Raw genomic sequence first — 19,923 nt, 5'->3', positions numbered from 1 at the left:
AAGATAAGAGCTAGGAAAGGACTCTCACTCAGACTCATCAAAGCCACATCCCACACACATGCTCATCACAAGGATCATCTATTCATAAAACTGACACATTTGTGGGATATGTTGTAATCTTATGTGACAAGCAGATAATGGAATGCTCTATATAAATGACAGTTCGTCCAAATTGACCTACCTACTTCTGTTGTGACACAATGTCACTTTTGTAATAATTTATTTACCAGATACACAAAAAATAATGGTCAGCATACTCCAGAGATAATTGTCCCACATCAAAGCTCATAATTATGGTTCTGCAGTCAACCCCTTCTGCAGGCATTTTATAAGGGCATGAAGAAGTGGATTGTATGAATGTGATATATATCTCACAATTGCCAATAAAAAAAATGCCGCTAAGACACAGGGATCAATGTAAATTGTCTGTCGTTATGTATTATTCATGGAGACTTGACCAGTCAGAGCTCTCTGGGGTACAGCGGTCTATAAATATCTTGTCTGACTCAGAATGAGGGAGTGATGTGGAGCAGAAGTAAAATGCTGCACTCATCTGTAAATCGAAAAACATAAGATCTAGCAGCCTTCAGGGAGTAACAGAATCCTGAATAAGACAAAAGAAAGAAACATTGTATTTTTTGATGACTATAACATTAAGCAAACCCTTCAATATCAGTAGTGAGTTATATACTGTAGGTTACAGCACAGGCATTTACAGACTGTGAACAATAGAGATTTTCTGTCAAAGAAAGGTGCTGGATTCTGGCCCCACAGAGTCAGTTTATTCCACATACAGTAATAGCTTACACACCTTCTGACAGTCACGTTGGACAGACTCACAAAGGATTCTCTATTATTACCAGGGCATGTATATTTGCAAAGACATACATGCATATTTTCCTTCAAATTTACTCCAAATGTCTTTCATTCAAGGCAGGATTGTCCAATCATGTATCCAATGATTTTGTGAAAGATTGCATCACATTCACAAGCTCAAAAAGCTAAACGTTTCACAATGTTCCTAAGAATCTCATGATTACTGATTTATATACTTCCTTTCGAATTCTTCACAACTGGGACACAGGAAAAACACATATCAGATATAACTAAAGTGTAGATGGTAAATTTAACCTTGTAAAGCTTTTTCTATCCAGATGTCCAGAATGGACAAAATCATACAGACAAAAACATGTGTACATTTAAAATAAATCAACATATGTAAGATGTTTGTAGTGGCGATAAGATTACAAAAGTACACCCTTCTTGTTGAATGTTAAGTGCAGGCGAATAGTTGTCATAATTGCATTCAGTCTGAACAAAGAGGAAATACCAGCTCTCTGATCAAGAGAGGGGAGCTCATTTTAACTCAGCTCATTTGAACTCAGCTCAGTTTACAGCAAACCAGCTTACTCCTGCCAAAGGTGTCCCAAATAGCAGCCTATTCCCTATGGGCCCTGGTCAATTGTAGTGCACTTTAAAGGGAATATGGTGCCATTTGGGGTGCATCCCATGTCTCTATTGGGGTTGTTTCCTGCTGCAGACACCTGACAGATCAGCTGTTGAAGGGGTGGTTGGAACATCTTCCTGCAGGGCCATTATCTGATTAATGTCTGCTCCTGGCTTGTGGCACTGGGAGGTATGACACTGCCACTGTGGCTGCTGCAGCAGGACATGTGCTTCAGAGTATGAGTCAGTCCACCAGCTGTACAACTCTTGCCAACAGGGTGGAAAAAACATCAAGTAATCTCAGGCTTGGAAACTGTATTAGCAATGGTGTAGCAGTTGTGGTGTGGGTGATGAGTCCATGTAGTATATGATACACACCTACAATTAAAAACAGTCAGCGAGTGTCATAAGCACACTAAAGGTTTGGGCCAATGAAGGCTTGGAGATAACAGACCATGAATTGGATCATTGGCATTACCAACAGTGGCGGTTCTAGACCATTTCAACTGGGGGGGCCAAGCTGGGGTCAGTTGAACTGTTAGAGGGGCCAGTTTCATTTGACGTTATTGTTGTCATATCGTTTTCTTCACTGCATTGCAGGCATTAGCAGGCAAAAGACCATGTTCATAATCATTATCGTTGCCACTGTCTAATAATGGATGTAAAAAAAGAATGATAGCAAAAATGAGTTATGTAAAAATTATTTCATACTCCACATTTAGGGGGCCACAAGAGGGTCCAAAATTGTTTTCACAGGGGCACTGGCCCCCCCAGAACCGCTAGTGATTACCAATGCCAAATCCTGACATCTTCAAATCTGTGTTAATAATTTTGTTGCAAAGGGCTACTTTTTTCTAGGCATACACATCATCTCATAGTAAAAGCCACTGCTGACAGTAATGCCCAATGACACTGTATACACTGGTGTCATTTATTTGTGTCCTTCCCCATAGCAAATCCCTCAACAACCCCTGCAGGTCTAATGCTAAAAGCCTATTATCCAATTTGCAGGTTCAGAGAAATGGGTCGGCCTTTATGATTGGTGCATTGCAATTTCCCCAATTGCAGAACAGCACGTGTAATTTACACTTCTACTTCCCCCTATTTAGGACACGTGTGAAAAAGTAGCCATTTCTTAACTAGAAATAGTGACAAAGGGAAAAATACACAAAAATGCAAGCATTGGTAAACGCATTTATCCGTTGTCTCTATTTTCTCCTCCCTCCCTCTTGGCTTCATCTTGGGGTTTGCTGGTGGGTTGGGGATGAGTGCGGAAAGACGACATGGCCCAATCCCAGAGCTCGTTTCAAAAGCAAATCGCTTCTTACATATCAGGAAGTAACAACACAAGACGGCTCCATCCCCTCGGTCTCCCCAGCTCCTAGCTGCGTCTCGCTAGCTGCTAACTCCACGCCACCCCAGGGTTCTCCGTGGGGTAGAATTTGGGGGCTCTGGCCAGCTGTGGAGCGCATCTTCGGGACTTCCTTGACCATCCACCGTTGTGGGTGTCAAAGGCGTCGAGGTGTATGTGCCCCGTGTTCTGCAGACTTCAATTGTTGTAGTACAAGGAATAAAGGCATTCAGGAAAGCACTACCACTTGTGTAGCCGAGGAGAAAGTGAACAAACCGGGAGAAAACGCATTTATTTCAGGTAAAATGACGAGTGCCACCATGGAGTTTCGGAAACATATCGAATCTGTATCAGGTTCGTCAGCGGGACGGGAAATCGATGAGGTGATAATTGTGGATCAACACCTGCAAGAGATGGGGACTCAAGTGACGATAACAGTGGCTATTCAGGCGGCAGACGACGAGGAACCAGAGGAGGAGGTGTCCTCAAACAATCTCGATTTCCTCGGAGGCAGCTGTAGTGAAGACGAATTTGGAAGACATGATAAATCCAGGTAAATGCTTTGTCTTCTAATGGCATGTCTGACTGTTGTATCCTCCTTTTTAACGTTATCTGATTGTTTATTATTGAAATAAACCTCGTAGGCTAAAATACTGTGATACTTTATTTTGTCGTTTGGTGTGTTATTTTAGTGTGAACTTCAATTCCACAGTGAAGGGCTATGGTAATTGCCAGACAGCTTCTAACCACCTGTAGACGGGCATTGTAATCCCACTGACGTAAAAGACAGAGGCCGATTTGGATGGCACCTTTACACTCATTGCTCTAATTCCCCTGCGTCACCCCCTGCTATTTCAGCCTGGACTCGTGGGTAGACGCAACATAGTAAATGTAAATCCTGGAGACTCCTATTAGTGTGACGTTTCGTATGGTATGTAGTCATTTGTGGATGTCATCATCCATTTTGTATGACATGTTAGGATTTTTAGTTAGTACATGTTAGGAATTGCAATTCATACAATATATTCAGAATTTGCTAAATGTGATGTTATGAATTCCACGTTTATATTTTCCGCTTTGTTGTGGTTAATGTTAACTAGGTTAAAGCAGTGGTTCCCAACTCCAGTTCTCTAGTACCCCCCCCCAAGCACACATTTGTGTTGTAGCCTCTGACAAAAATGTGAGGGCCTGATTAATGACAAGTAGAATCAGGTCTGCTTGTCCTGGGGCTACAATGCAAATGCATACTGTTGGGGGTACTCGAGGACTGGTGTTGGGAAACACTGGGTTAAAGGGGAAGGGTTGACTATCATGCAAAGTAGTTAAAAAGTAGTAATCCGTGATTAAATTCTAACACGCAACCTTTGGATTGCTAGAGATTTGCCGACTAACTACCGTACTTTCGTTTTTTGCCTTAACATTTCTGGGCTAGGTGGGACGTGACCGTCCCACACTATTCAACAGCCAGTGAAATGGTATGGTGCGAAATACAAAACAGCAAAAATATCATAATTTCAATTTCTCAAATATATGACTATTTTACACCATTTTAAAGATACACTTCTCCTTAATGTAACCACATTGTCCGATTTCAAAAAGGCTTTACAGCGAAAGCAAAACGTTAGAGTACATAGACAAAAATAACCACAGCCATTTTCCAAGCAAGGAGATGTGTCAATAAAACCCAAAACACAGCTAAATGAAGCACTAACCTTTGACGATCTTCATCAGATGACACTCCTAGGACATCATGTTACACAATACATGTATGTTTTGTTCAATAAAGTTCATATTTATATCCAAAAACAGCATGTTCAGAAAATGTATTCTCCACCAAAAATTTCCGGTGAATGAGCACATCAATTTACAAAAATACTCATCATAAACGTTGACAAAATACATAATTATTTTAAGAATTATAAATACAGTACTTCTTGATGCAATCGCTGTCAGATTTTAAAATAGCTTTTCGGCAAAAGCACATTTTTCAATATTCTGAGTACATAGCTCGCCATCAAAGCAAGCTATACAGACACCCGCCAAGTTCTGGGGTCACCTAAACTCAGAATTAGTATTATAAATATTCTCTTACCTTTGCTGATCTTCGTCAGAATGCACTCCCAGGACTACTACTTCCACAAGAAATGTTGTTTTTGTTCGAAATAATCCATATTTATGTCCAAATACCTCCGTTTTGTTCGTGCGTTCAGGTCACTATCCAAAGGCATAATGCGCGAGCGTAATTCGAGACACGAAAAGTCAAAATGTTCCATTACCGTTTGTAGAAGCATGTCAAACGTTGTTTACAATCAATCTTTATGGTATTTAACGTAAAAATGCGACAATATTCCAACCGGACAATGGCGTATTCATTCCAGAAGACAAAGGAGGGGCGCGCTATCGGGCTCGCACATCACCAAGTCCTTGGTCCCCAGGCAGTCCATTTATTGACTGAGCTCCTATTCTCTGCCCGGTTACAGGAGAATGATAACTTTCTGAAGGCTTTTGACAGCCAATGGAAGCCTTAGGAAGTGCAACGTGACCCCACAGACACTAGTTTCGATAGGGATTCAAAAGAACTACAATTCTCAGATCTCCCACTTCCTGGTTGGATTTTTCTCAGGTTTTTGCATGCCATATGAGTTATGTTATACTCACAGACATCATTCAAACAGTTTTAGAAACGTCAGTGTTTTCCATCCAAATCTACTAATAATATGCATATTCTAGTTTCTGGGCCAGAGTAGTAAAGTTTAATTTGGGTATGTTTTTCACCTGGCTGTGAAAATACTGCCCCCTACACCTTGACAGGTTAACTAACCTTCTGTCTTAACCATACCAAATGAAACATATCCTACTAAATTGAGTGTTCGGATTTACGTTGACTTTGTGACGTCTAGTCTGAGACCAGGCTGGCTATTTTTGCCCTTGTAAATTCCTGTGACCCAGTGCTAATGTATAGGCTACGTGGTTGGTATGTTTAATTTAGGGAGTCTGAAATGAATGAATATTGTTAGCCAGGTCAGCCAATACATCGTAGTCAGTCTTGCGGTGTTCCTCACTTGCAACAATGTTGCACTTGTTTGGGGGCATGGAACATTTCAGTTTTCACGTGATACGTTTGTAACCAGTGAACTACTCGTTGATGCTCTTGACCAGTTTATTGTGGCAGGGGAGAATCGCGGAGGATGACGCTGTCTACAATAATTGGTCCCTTTACAGTGGTGTTGTGTGCGGGGGAGGTGTTGCGCAGGGCTTCCCCTGACTTTAAAACAGTGGGTTGGATGCTGTGATCATTAGGTTGTTGTCTGTTCTGTCTGGGGTGTTCGACCAGTGTCTTGCCTAGCCTGTGGGATGGGATCGCTGTGTGAGGAGGATGACTCATCCACACAGTAATGTCATTCAGACCTTCACTCTTATCACAGCCAGCGATGCCGGCCTGGCATACCTGTGCAAATTTTAAAGCCCTCTGTCAATAGAGCTTTGATTAAACCTTTGATTTGGTGTTGTAGGCAGTAAATGACTGCATTGTTTGATTTTAAAGTCTGGCTGATATGGTAAATAGCCCTGTCCCTGTGGGGGAGGCATGTAGTGTGGAGATCAGTGACTCTGCACTCTTCAGATGAGGTCTTAACGATTTCTGTTCATGTTGGCGGGACACCCTGTGTTGTTGCGGTTCTGGCAGAGAGAGCAGTGTGACGGTCACACCGTGGTTAGGCAGCCTGTCAGTACTGTCACAGGAAGAATCTGAAAATGAAATCTGAGGAAAGAGTCAAGATGGCAGATCTTTTCAGGATGTTTCTATGGGTAATGACTAAGGCTGTTTTGATCAGTTCTCCTGCCAAATCGGTTAAGCTCCTGCCTTGTCTTTGTGAACTGGCATGTTATCCGTTTTCTTTCTCAGTGGCGCTGGCACGAGTGGCGGTGAGCTGGAGGAGGAGAGCTGGCAGCCCCCAGACCCAGAGCTGACCCAGAAGCTGGTGGCCCAGATCGAGTACTACCTGTCAGATGAGAACCTGGAACACGATGCCTTCCTGCTTAAACACGTCCGACGCAACAAGCTGGGCTTCGTCAGTGTCAAACTGCTCACCTCCTTCAAGAAGGTAACGTTTGATCTCCTGCTGACAGTTTGGTTACTTGATTTTGAAATTGGAATATCAATTGAATACCCTGGGGGCTCATATAACTGAATGCAACAGCTGTTCCTAGTGTCAATATGGCAAGCCGTTGGGGCTAGGAAGTGCTTTCTCACATGGGTTGGAGGTGGGAGCATCTGGTGTGAAGGAGGCTCATACATACTCATTGATTTTGGCTGTTTGCTTTTTCAGTTTATACTTCCAAGTTTAAGATCTGTGTTTCTCCTCTACTGGTTTCATTTCTAATGTTCACAGCTGCATGAATACTGTAAATGTTCATTTAGTTTCTAAGAGGAGTTAACAATAACGGCACTATTTGTTGTATTTACATTTTTTTTTACATTTTATTTTAGGAACTGTTACACAACACTTCTGTAGTAGCCAGTAACTTGATTAGCCTTTTGATAGCTGTTGATTACATAGAAATAGAATCTCATTCTAGAGCTGTGGCTGCTTATGTTATCATACTGCTATCAGAACAAAGGCTTTTTAGTTTTCAGGATGTATGATAAAACCAAGGAAGTTCTATCATACAGGATGCTGTCTGTAAAAGTACTGACTTTCGCTTCCGATTATCTCTAACAAAGTTATTTTCTTCCCAGGTGAAGCACTTGACAAGAGACTGGAGAACAACTGCATATGCTCTGCGCCACTCGACAATACTTGAGCTAAACGATGAGGGGCGCAAAGTGCGTCGCAGATCAACAGTGCCCGTGTTTTCCAGCGAGTCTCTGCCAAGCCGTATGCTGCTACTCAGCGAGCTGCAGAGCTGGCCAGAGCTGGGTGTTGCGATGGCGGGTGGGGATGGCGATGGGCGTGAGGGTGGCGCTACCCAACAGGAACAACTGATGAAGCTGTTGCTGAAAGCGTTTGGAACATATGGAGCCATTGCCTCTGTGAGGGTGCTGAAGCCTGGCAAGGACCTGCCAGCCGACCTGAAGAAGCTGAGTGGCCGCTACACACAGCTGGGCACTGAGGAGTGTGCCATCGTGGAGTATGAGGAAGTGGAGGCTGCAGTCAAAGCCAACGAGGCTGTGGGCAGCGAGGAGGGGACAGGGTCTCTGGGGTTGAAGGTGGTCCTGATCGGCACCAAGCCTCCCAAGAAGAAGGTCCCCAAAGATCAGCGTCAGTGCGACGAGGGAGTAGGAGGAATGAGGAAGAGCCACTCACTCAACAGTCGGGTACGGGAGCTTCAGTATCTCGACGACTCTGCCTGTAGCTCCTCAGAGACTGAGAGCAACCCCACCTCCCCCAGACTGGCCCGCAAATCCTGCTCTGTCAATAAGCTAAGTCCCACTGGAGGGGGTGCTGCCTTCCAGAACAATCACCTGAGCCCAGCTGTGTCCCCACGCACCAGCCCCTGGTCGAGCCCCCGGGCCAGCCCATGCTCCCAACGCAAGTCTCCCCACTCCCATAAGTCTCCTTTGGCCAGTGAGGGCAGACTGAGCCCTGAGGCTGGGCGACGTTGGGCGGACTACTCCTCAGACAGCAGCCTGACACCGTCCGGTAGCCCCTGGGTCCAGAGGCGCAGGCAGGTGGCCTCCCAGGAGAGCAGCCCAGTAGGGAGCCCCATGCTGGGTCGAAAGATCCAGGGGGCAGACGGGCTTCCGCCAGGTGTAGTGCGGCTACCGCGTGGGCCTGATGGAACACGTGGTTTTCACTGTGGTGTGTCCATTGGTATTGCTGAGATGGGAGAGAAGACCGCTTCTACCCAAACCTGACACTCAGACACCCCCCCCCCCCCCATGCCCCCAGTTCTAAAGCAGTACACTGAGTACAGCGACGAGATTTGACCCAGTCCTTTGGCCACTACATTGACATTCTTCATCCCCCGCCCCACATTTGAATGATCGTAGATTTGTTCTGTTATAGTTTGGCGGTTTGCCGGTCTTTGTTATACTTTTTTACAATATTTTGTTTAAAAACATGGTGATGCCTAATTTATGAATATTTAAGATATATTTTGAGTTTATGAAATTCAAAGTTGAGTACTGTATTTCAGACACCAGAGTAATGGTATTTGTCACCTCCATTGCCATCTGAGGAGTTGAGCATGGGGTGGGTGGAGATGTACTCCGGTAGTCCTATTTTACTTTTTATTGGAAAGTTTCCACTGTCCTCAGTCTTAAAGTATGTGTAAAATCTCATAACATTATGTATGGATGGTGTGAACAGTGGTATGGGCACATGGCGTGGGTATCGCTATATGCCTTTTGCTATATTTGTCTATTGTGAGTATCAATGTTATTTGCTCCTTAAACTGTGGCCATACTTTCCCTGCCAGAAGGTTGAACAGTTATCACATGGACTACTTTTTTATTTTGCCTTTTTAATTGAATTATGTTTCCTGGATGCCTAACTTGCTTCCAAAGTAGGGGTTACACTCCTAGCTCTGCAAAAAATGAAAAATACTGGATGGGGGGAGCCCTTCCTTGGCTGGAATCTGTTTGTGTATAGCCTCTGCCGAGTCCCCAACAACTGGATGTTCTGGTTTCCAGGGGAAATGGAAAGAGCCTGTGACACGACTTCCGCTTTTGGATGTTAACAAAATGCCACGCCATCTTAACTCCTCCAGATTTACTGGATTGGTTGAGCAGTGTAGAAGAGAACCTCCCCTGACACTTTTATTTTTATTTTTTTAATTAATTTTTTTCTTGTCAAGACCAGTATGTAGGGGATCTGGTTTCAGGCATTGCTTTTACGCCTGCTACGTTGGGTTAATCAGTGTGTAGCATGCTGGTAGTGGGGTATATGAGGGATGCAATGTTCAGGTTTGAGTGTGCAAAATGTAGATGCTCTTGAACGCTTTCCTTGACATCTGAGCTGGGGTAATGTGCAGTGCATTTTCTTTATTGTACAAAATAAATCACTAAAATTGCACTTGGCTTGTGACAACATTAATTTCCTTTCGATTAGGAACACAGGCCGAATTGGATTGATGCCCCTTACTAACGCAAGGTCAAGTGTTTATTAGCTTACACGATTGTGCAAGTACCCTATAATACTTTAATCACATGCAAAAGACTGACAAAGGTGGCTTATTGGCAACATTTCACAATGATCCACCATTATCACATGAGATTGACTGCACAGATGAGACGCGCATGAGCTGGAAGAAAGCGTGAATGTTAGTATCAATACCAGCGTTCTCTGCAAAATTGGGTAACAAATTTACAGATTGCAGTCAGATTTGATAACATAAGCTATTATTCAGGTCTGTTACATAGCTGGATCTAATTGGTATTGCTTTCAAATGTTCCTTAGCAACCATAAAGGTCTGAAGCAAATCCAGTATCTCGCTGAGATGCTATGAAATCAATGTGTGATCCAGATAAATCAGGTTACAGATACTACATGTATCAACTTATTACTGTATGACTATTGCAAGTCAGAACAAGTGAAAAAGATTTAACTGACTTGTTACAGTTCATATAAGGAAATCAGTTAGTTGAAATGCATTCATTAGCCCCTAATGTATGTATTTCACATGCTTGGGAATACAGATATGCATCTGTTGGTCAACGAACTTAACATTTTTAATGAGGGGCATGGATCAGAAAACCAGTCAGTATCTGGTGTGACCACCTTTTCCTCATGCAGCGAAACTCATCTCCTTCACGCACAGTTGATCAGGCTGATTGTGGCCTGTGGAATATTGTCCCAATCCTCTTCAATGGCTGTGTGAAATTGCTGTTGTACACGTCAATCCAGAGCATCCCAAACATGCTCAATGGGTGACATGTCTCAGTATGCATGCCATGGAAGATTTGGGACATTTTCAGCTTCCAGGAATTGTGTACGTCACAGAGAGTTTACCTAAACCCTTCAATAGATTCATCCAGGTTAATTCTGAAATCCATCTATATAACACAAGACACTGCAATAACCTTCACCCTCCCCACTGCCGCACCTCACATAGTTAATTCTCTATCATATACAGAGGTACCATACTCTGGAATTCTTTTCTTTACATTGCCAAAACCTCATCTGGTCAGCCTGATAAACCAAACTACCCAATAATCCCTCTATGTAGCCAAACTCACATAATCATGCTTTTTCTTGTTTACCGAGTATATTATGTACAATTATAATTCATATACTTGGCTTAACTGATTGAACAAACTTGATTTTGTACTTATTTGTGGTGTGGTTCACACAAGCTCTTTTGGACTTCTAACCTCACCTGCACACCATTTTTACCAGTACTGTTTTCTCTTGCTTTTCTTTGGTGCGAATAAATAAAACCTACAGATCCTTGTGACATGGGGCGGTGCATTATGCTGAAACATGAGTTGATGGCGGCAGATGAATGGTACGACAATGGGCCTCAGGATCTCTTTATTGGATCTCTGTGCATTCAAATTGCCATTGGTAAAATGCAATTGTGTTGTCTGGCCATTCCGTAACTCCACCACGAGGCACTCTGTTCACAATGTTGACATCAGCGGTTGAGGCCTATTGGATGTACTTCCAAATTCTATAAAATGACATTGGAGATGGCTTATGGTAGAGAAATGAACATTCAATTATCTGGCGACAGCTCTCGTGGACATTCCTGCATTGAGCATGTCAATTGCATGCTCCTTCAAAAGAGACATCTGGCATTGTGTTGTGTGACAAAACTTCACATTTTAGAGAGGCCTTTTATTGTCCCCAGCACAAGGCACACGGTGTAATGATCATGCTGTTTAAGTAGCTTCTTGATATGCCACACCTGTCAGGTGGAGAAATGCTCACTAACAAGGATGTGCACAAAATTTGAGCGAAATAAGCTTTTTGTGCCTATGGAACATTTCTGGAATCTTTTATATCAGCTCATGAAACATGGGACCAACACTTTACATGTTCCGTTTATATTTTTGTTCAGTATGCTGTATAACATCCTAGGAACCAGTAGCCTACTGCTGTTGCTGGGAGATCCAGTGAAATGATGCCAAACTAATTGTTTATTGCATAAGACAGGAATGAATGAACAATCTTTTGTCTTCATCACTCACGATTAGCAATTCTAAACTAATCATAGGGGATTTCACTACAATGGAAGTTGTGTTCTGATTCATCTAGCATTGTTAACTCTCAATGGATTTGAACATGCAAATGGATGTCCTATTACTTAAGAGAACTCACATATGTTCATAGGAGTAATGATATTCACAATATGTTTCCATAAATGTCAATTAACCCAGTAAGACTTTCGTTTAATTAATCACCCTGTTCAGCACTGATTGTCTAGTATAGCATCCATGATTCGTATCATCGATTGGACAGTATTTTTGTTTTTATCAGAAATGACTAGGTGATATGGTGGTTCTATTTCCGTTGTATTTTGAGATGCTACTCGTTGAGATAAACGTCAGCCTCAACTGAGAACAAGTGTTTGGTTAAAAATACATAACCCAATATGAAACAATTTCTTACAGGTTGTATTCATGATCAGTGAGATATGTGGCATAATGAGGATGACTGGCATTTATTATTCTAACTGGGTAGCCTTGCCAGCCAAAATGTAGAGGTGGCGGTCAGTCGATTCAGCTCGAACATTAATGGGCCAAACACATTCTGTTGGAGGTGGTACATAACAGTAAGTGATGTGGGAGTGAAGCATAATACAGACATTTACTGCAGAACAGCCAATGAGAAGCGCTAACACATGCTAGCAATGCAGAAGGTATTGTATGTAATATGGTGTATGTATTCACATAACCATTAGTCAGTGAGATGTTGAATTACGGGAGTGAGCTTCTCTTTCTGTATCCAACGGCACTGCAACGTTACAATGAGGCAGGGCATTTTACTGTGTGAAAAAGCACAGAGGTGAATTCTAAGTCAATCATCTTGGAAATAACAGACCAGATGATTTTGTTTATTCAAGTATGCTTAGAAAACTAGACAATACTGACACAAGAAGAAAATAAGGCACAAAGCTCAATAACATTTCACAAGTTTAATATTTACAATTTTCTTAAACATCCTTTGTCATTACAGTGTTCCAAAAAAAGAATCCAGAACATGAACACATTGTTACCAGTTTGTGCAGCACACATACTCAAGCTCTGGATATGGGAGGCTACATATAGTAAGCCATTCAGGCTGGGATATGCAATGAACAATAATATCATGAAAGCTATATGAAGAACAAAACCTGTTGTACAAGTTCTTTGAAAACAAGTACTAAAACCATTCTGAACCAGTTTGTGACCTAGTTTAAGCCTGCACAGCTTTACGAGAACAGATTTTTGTGTGTTTTGGGCATGCAGAGCTGTAGTGCAATGCCATGTAATGGTGAAATCTGACATATGCACATCACAGAAGGTTGGTGGCGCCTTAATTGGGGAGGACGGACTCATGGTAATGTGCGGGGCGGAATAGTATGAAATACATCAAACATGTGGTTTCCATGTCTTTTATACCATTCCATTCGCTCCGTTCCAGTCATTATTATGAGCCATCCTCCCCTCAACAGCCTCCTGTGGTGCACATCCACAATGCAATAAATATAAATACACAATATAAGCCCCAGCCATAATAACCACCATGTCATTTCCCCAAATCTGTATCCCAACCACATTTTCAACCAAGCAATCTGACATTCATGTTGCAATGTTACACTCCAAAGAAAATAACCATTCAAGTATTTTTTTTCTGGTTGGTTTGCAGAGAGAACACTGAAAGGTTGATCTGCTATCTACCGATGCACATAACCGTCCATCACACTTAGCAGGTGCTACATGCTTTTACAAAACCTGCAGGGAAGAAACACTTTGCTTTTCTTCCAAGCACTTTTTGTTTCTGTTATCGGTATTATAATAACTACATTTTGTGTTCCGTAGCCATGGTTACTGGTCTCCTATGCATGACCATGCAGTAAGTAAGGAGCAGCATAGGTGGCCATAGTTACAATATAATTCCAAGTACTGCTCAACTGTGCCTACCTCCCATTCTCCAGTCAGTCCATATCAGCCTGGCCAACTCTAATCACCATTAACCAAACAACTCCAAAACGATGCTCAGTGCAGCTTGTATTACAGTATATCAGTGAAGGATGCTTGGCTTGATGATCTAGAGGTGGACCTGACAAGGCTGACCGTGAAGCTGCACTGGTGGCAGATGGGACAAGAAGTCAGTCTTTGCAGACAGTGGGAGTTTGGGCAGGCAGACGGCGTGATAATGGGATGGCATCTCCATGGAGTGGATCTTTACAGTCAGACAGTATAAACTGAAATGGAGAGGGTATCAACCCTACAACCATCATGCCTGTGGAGTGGGCATCAATCACAGGTCTCAGATGTAGAGGGAGCCATCGGCTGGCCCCACATAGCCCGCCCCAATCAGCAGCACATCAATCAGGGTCCAGATGCCCAGGCCACCGAAGCTGAACAGCTTGCCCAGACCCTCTCTCCACTGGCCTAGATAGAACCGGTCAGCCCCAAATCCACCTAGTGTAATGCTGCAGATAGAAACAACAATAACAACTGGGATTCTACTGGTAACAGTGAAGAGCAGAGAAGACAAAGACCTAAGCGGGAAGGCGCACCATATTGAATGTCAGCCGTAAGCCTGCGTGGTGTTGACAAAGGGTGGCAAGTCAATGTGTACAATCGTCTGGAAATTAAAAGAAAATGACGGCTGATGTTCTGTTGTCAGAGGCGGTACGACGGACACTTTCTGTTTTTAACCTTCATCACGGCTTGTTTTGTCCTTAAGAGATGAGTGACTGTTGTACTACCAAGTCACTCATTTACTTGACAAATGAGAGGATTTTCATGAATATTTTTCTCAAGGATAAAGATGTTTTATAAAAGATTCAAAGTATAAGAAACCCAAAGAAACTATTAGAAATCTATAACACAGGTGGGGTGGTCTTAAAGGGGGGCTGAACTCACCGATTTCCCCTGGGTTTCTCTGCTACTCATTATAAAAAATGTGTCTTGGGGGGTGTGGTTCAATGTGGGTGTGTCATGTTAGCTATATCGTACCCTGGCCGCTATTGTTGTTCGTCCCTCTACAGTCATCGTAGCTAAAATATCCCAAACAGCCAATGTACTTTCAACAAGGGATTGCGTGACGAACGGCTTAACAGCGTAACACAGCATTACAACAATAACGTGATTGGTCAAGAATTCCAAGCTCAGTGCATTATGCATTTCCTCCTTTCTAGAGTATCTTTGATGACAGTTGTGTTTGTGATGCTAACATTAGTTCACGAACGTTTGAGTTGGAAAAAAAACATTTTATAATGATCAAGTCTTGTTCTTTCAACACAACACTGTCGATTACTGGTAGTTCTGCTGACTGTAAAGAAATGGGCAGGGCTGTAGGTTGATTCTGCTGCTACGATTAGGTAGCGTGCACTGCAGCACACGTGCACCTATACTCTGAATGATTTGAGTACTGCAAGCCTTGCCAGACAGCAGTCCTGTGTAGGCAGAATTTAAATCTAAATCTAAGGAAAACGCTGTTGTTCTCGATTCCGTAAATCTCAGTTTTGTAAAATACTGACTTAAAATATTGTCCTATTTACACTTTGTAGTCAGTTTTGGCACCAAAATAAATGCTTCTGACTAATATCGATGCCACACAGGCCGTTTTCAACCAGATAAGCCATTTTTTGGTTTCAGCCTTCCCTTAACAGTGTGCTTGTGCAGGAGTCTTACCTGAGTGCCAGTGCTGTAGACCACTTGTACCCGCCTGTCCAGTTGCAGTACAAACGTTTCTGAAATACTCTTTTACCTGAGAACAAAAGACAGTTTTAATGAATGCACTGCACAGAATACACACCCCTCCATACACATTTGGACAGTATACACTCCCCCCAATACACATTTGGACAGAATACACTCCCCTCCATACACATTTGGACAGAATACACTCCCCCCCATACACATTTGGACAGAATACACTCCCCCCCAATACACATTTGGACAGAATACACTCCCCCCCAATACACATTTGGACAGTATACACTCCCCTCCATACACATTTGGACAGAATACACTCCCCTCCATACACATTTGGACAGTATACAGTGAGGGAAAAAAGTATTTGATCCCCTGCTGATGTGGTACGTTTGCCCACTGACAAAGAAATGATCAGTCTATAATTTTAATGGTAGGTTTATTTGAACAATGAGACATAACAAACAAAAACATCCAGAAAAACGCATGTCAAAAATGTTATAAATTGATTTGCATTTTAAATGAGGGAAATAAGTATTTGACCCCTCTGCAAAACATGACTTAGTACTTGGTGGCAAAACCCTTGTTGGCAATCACAGAGATCAGACGTTTCTTGTAGTTGGCCACCAGGTTTGCACACATCTCAGGAGGGATTTTGTCCCGCTCCTCTTTGCAGATCTTCTCCAAGTCATTAAGGTTTCGAGGCTGACGTTTGGCAACTCAAACCTTCAGCTCCCTCCACAGATTTTCTATGGGATTAAGGTCTGGAGACTGGCTAGGCCACTCCAGGACCTTAATGTGCTTCTTCTTGAGCCACTCCTTTCTTGCCTTGGCGGGGCCATGATTTGGGTCATTGTCATGCTGGAATACCCATCCACGACCCATTTTCAATGCCCTGGCTGAGGGAAGGAGGTTCTCACCCAAGATTTGCCGGTACATGGCCCCGTCCATCGTCCCTTTGATGCGGTGAAGTTGTCCTGTCCCCTTAGCAGAAAAACACCCCCAAAGCATAATGTTTCCACCTCCGTGTTTGACGGTGGGGATGGTGTTCTTGGGGTCATAGGCAGCATTCCTCCTCCTCCAAACACGGCGAGTTGAGTTGATGCCAAAGAGCTCCATTTTGGTCTCATCTGACCACAACACTTTCACCCACTTGTCCTCTGAATCATTCAGATGTTCATTGGCAAACTTCAGACGGGCATGTATATGTGCTTTCTTGAGCAGGGGGAACTTGCGGGCGCTGCAGGATTTCAGTCCTTCACGGCGTAGTGTGTTACCAATTGTTTTCTTGGTGACTATGGTCCCAGCTGCCTTGAGATCATTGACAAGATCCTCCCGTGAAGTTCTGGGCTGATTCCTCACCGTTCTCATGATCATTGCAACTCCACGAGGTGAGATCTTGCATGGAGTCCCAGGCCGAGGGAGATTGACAGTTATTTTGTGTTTCTTCCATTTGCGAATAATCGCACCAACTGTTGTCACCTTCTCACCAAGCTGCTTGGCGATGGTCTTGTAGCCCATTCCAGCCTTATGTAGGTCTACAATCTTGTCCCTGACATCCTTGGAGAGCTCTTTGGTCTTGGCCAAGGTGGAGAGTTTGGAATCTGATTGATTGATTGCTTCTGTGGACAGGTGTCTTTTATACAGGTAACAAGCTGAGATTAGGAGCACTCCCTTTAAGACTGTGCTCCTAATCTCAGCTCGTTACCTGTATAAAAGACACCTGGGAGACAGAAATCTTTCTGATTGAGAGGGGGTCAAATACTTATTTCCCCCATTAAAATGCAAATCAATGTATACATTTTTTTACATGCATTTTTCTGGATTGTTTTGTTGTTATTCTGTCTCTCACTGTTCAAATAAACCTACCATTAAAATTATAGACTGATCATTTCTTTGTCAGTGGGCAAACGCACAAAATCAGCAGGGGATCAAATACTTTTTTCCTTCACTGTACACTCCCCTCCATACACATTTGGACAGTGAAGAATTTGGCGCTATACTCCAGCATTTTAGATTTGGGATAGAATGTTTTATTTGAGGGTATTTTCATACATATCGGTCTTAAAGCGCTTCCTCTAACTAGTCCCCTCATTTGAAGAAGTCATAAGTATTTGGACAAATTAACTTAGTGTAGTCAAAAGTTTAGTATTTGGTCCCATATTCCTAGCACGCCAAAACTACATCAAGCTTGTGACTCTACAAACTTGTTGGATGCATTTGCGGTTTGTTTTGCCCAATAGGAACTGAATGGTGAATAATGTCTTGTGCCATTTTGGAGTCACTTTTATTGTAAGTAAGAATAGAAGATGTTTCTGAACACTTCTACATTCATGTGGATGCTAACATGATTATAGATAATCATGACTCAATCATGAATGAGAAGGTTAGAGGCACAAAGAGCATACCCCCCAAAAAGACTATTCTCCTGTTATTGGTAATGGTGAGAGGTTAGCATGTTTTGTTGTAGCCTTGAATGGCATCTCACTCATTATTCATTCATGATTTTTCTTAATAATGGCATTATCAGGATTAATTGTGTTCAGGAGTATCTCAGTATCACTTAGAAAATGTTCATTCACCATTCAGTTACTTTTCAACAAAATATAACCCAGAACACTACCAAAATAAACTGCAAATGCATCCAAGGGGTTTGTAGAGTCACAAGCTTGATGTAGTCATTGCATGCAAGGAATATGGGACCAAATAGTTAATTTTTGTCAAAATACTTATGACTCCTTCACATGGGTGGGACAACATACATAATGTGCTTTCATTTCTAAATGGTAAAACATACGTATGAAAATACCCTCAAATAACAGGTGACATACTTCTGGACTGTTGCCTCATGAAACACTTGATCTCAAATCCAAAATGCTGGAGTAAAGAGCATTTTTTATTTATATCACTGTCCAAATACATACGGAGGGGCGTGTATGTATTTGAATAATAATGAACCAGACACACTGTACAGTAAGTGTATACCTAAGCAGTGTACATGGTCCAGTACTTGGCAGGTGGCGTTGTAGCGTTTGCGAGGGCAGGCAACGGTCATACAGCTGGTTGAGTTGGAGCATCTGTACTGAGACAGGTCCAGCTGCCAGCAGAACTGGCACGTGATGGCCAGGGAGAAGTTGGTCTGCTGCTTCCCCGACTCCACCTGCAAGCAGAGAAAAATAAACTGCATACTGAAGCATCAACAGCACAATGACAAAGTGCTACAGTTATGTACTTTCTTTGTATAATGGAGTTCCTTGTCAAGAACAATCGGTGTCCAACTGGCGAACTGAACTCACTGTGCAGTGGACTCCTCTCTTGGCCTTGCAAGAGAAAGACGCTAGTTTACCATAGCTACAGTTGTGGTGATAGCTGCAGTTGATGCAGTCAGCAGGCAGTCTGTTGCATTGACCCCCACTGGGGCATTTGGCAGCATAGCTGTCTGAATCAGTTGGAGATGCTGCAAAATAATTCACAAGATTATAGGTTGTCCCATGGACCTCATTCAGTAACAGCACACCAAAGAGGCACTGTCAGTGTCAACATGATAAAAACATCCCATGGATCGAGGCTGGGGAGGAGATTTTACCAGATGGAGCAGGAACCACCGGGCTGGTGATGACTGGCTGAGCATCTCGGCTGTAAGGGGGCTCCTGGCCCACGTGTGGGGAGCTCAGGTACCCTGGAAGACAGAGGGGGTTGGCATATAAGGGGAAAGGGTGCATCGTGTAGCTAGCAGTTATAGCTAGCAAGGTAATAAACACAGCTTGCTGGAGCAATTGTACATTAGTTAGCTAGCTTGCCAGATAAATTACAGTAGGATCAGTAAATTGTCTGTCAGGCGTCTGTATAGACCTGCGGACTACCATTGTGTGGATATTAGCCATACGTTCTTATTAGCTAGCTAGCTAATGTAATGCCTTACGCCAGCTAACCACTTTGCTAGCTAACTAGCATCGAAAAAATAATAATCACAGATGAAGCCTAGCCCTGGGATATACATAGCCTTACCATTTACACATTGCAAACATGGATCCAAAAATAACAATATTATGATTCCATGGGCTTTCAGGCAGCGTCTTCTCTCAAATGGCCAAATCTGACTGACTGTAGCCATTGTACTAACGTAAATCAATTTCAATACCATTGACCCACCCACAAATGTGGGCGATTTAAAGGGGACGCATGAATTTACTTCTTGACGTCAAGATTATTCAAGAGCAGAGAACTCAACAGGGTCAAATGTGTTTTTTTTTTGTCAGATGAAGAATACTGATAAAAGTTACTTTCATCTCCAATGAATAATAAGATAATCAAG

The 19,923-nt window shown here is 42.7% G+C and overlaps 2 protein-coding genes across 2 annotated transcripts; one reads left to right on the top strand and one right to left on the bottom strand.

Moving 5' to 3' along the window:
* The first annotated feature begins 2,632 nt into the window (after nt 1-2,632).
* On the top strand, nt 2,633-9,124 carry LOC106562346 (la-related protein 6). Its single transcript, XM_014127169.3, has 3 exons — nt 2,633-3,350; nt 6,702-6,900; nt 7,536-9,124. Exons 1-3 carry the CDS (start codon nt 3,103-3,105, stop codon nt 8,652-8,654), a joined length of 1,566 nt encoding a protein of 521 aa, XP_013982644.2. The 5' UTR covers nt 2,633-3,102; the 3' UTR covers nt 8,655-9,124.
* Nucleotides 9,125-12,862: 3,738 nt separating this feature from the next.
* Nucleotides 12,863-19,722, bottom strand: tm2d3 (TM2 domain containing 3). Its single transcript, NM_001139838.1, is given in 6 exon segments — nt 12,863-14,380; nt 15,588-15,663; nt 18,594-18,768; nt 18,905-19,065; nt 19,195-19,287; nt 19,617-19,722. Coding segments are annotated over 6 exon segments (777 nt in total). The 3' UTR covers nt 12,863-14,214.
* Nucleotides 19,723-19,923: the final 201 nt, after the last annotated feature.

Source organism: Salmo salar, chromosome 11 (assembly GCF_965601325.2).
Source record: "Salmo salar chromosome 11, fSalSal1, whole genome shotgun sequence".
NCBI lineage: Eukaryota > Metazoa > Chordata > Actinopteri > Salmoniformes > Salmonidae > Salmo > Salmo salar.
This window is presented reverse-complemented; position numbering and strand designations above follow the sequence as displayed.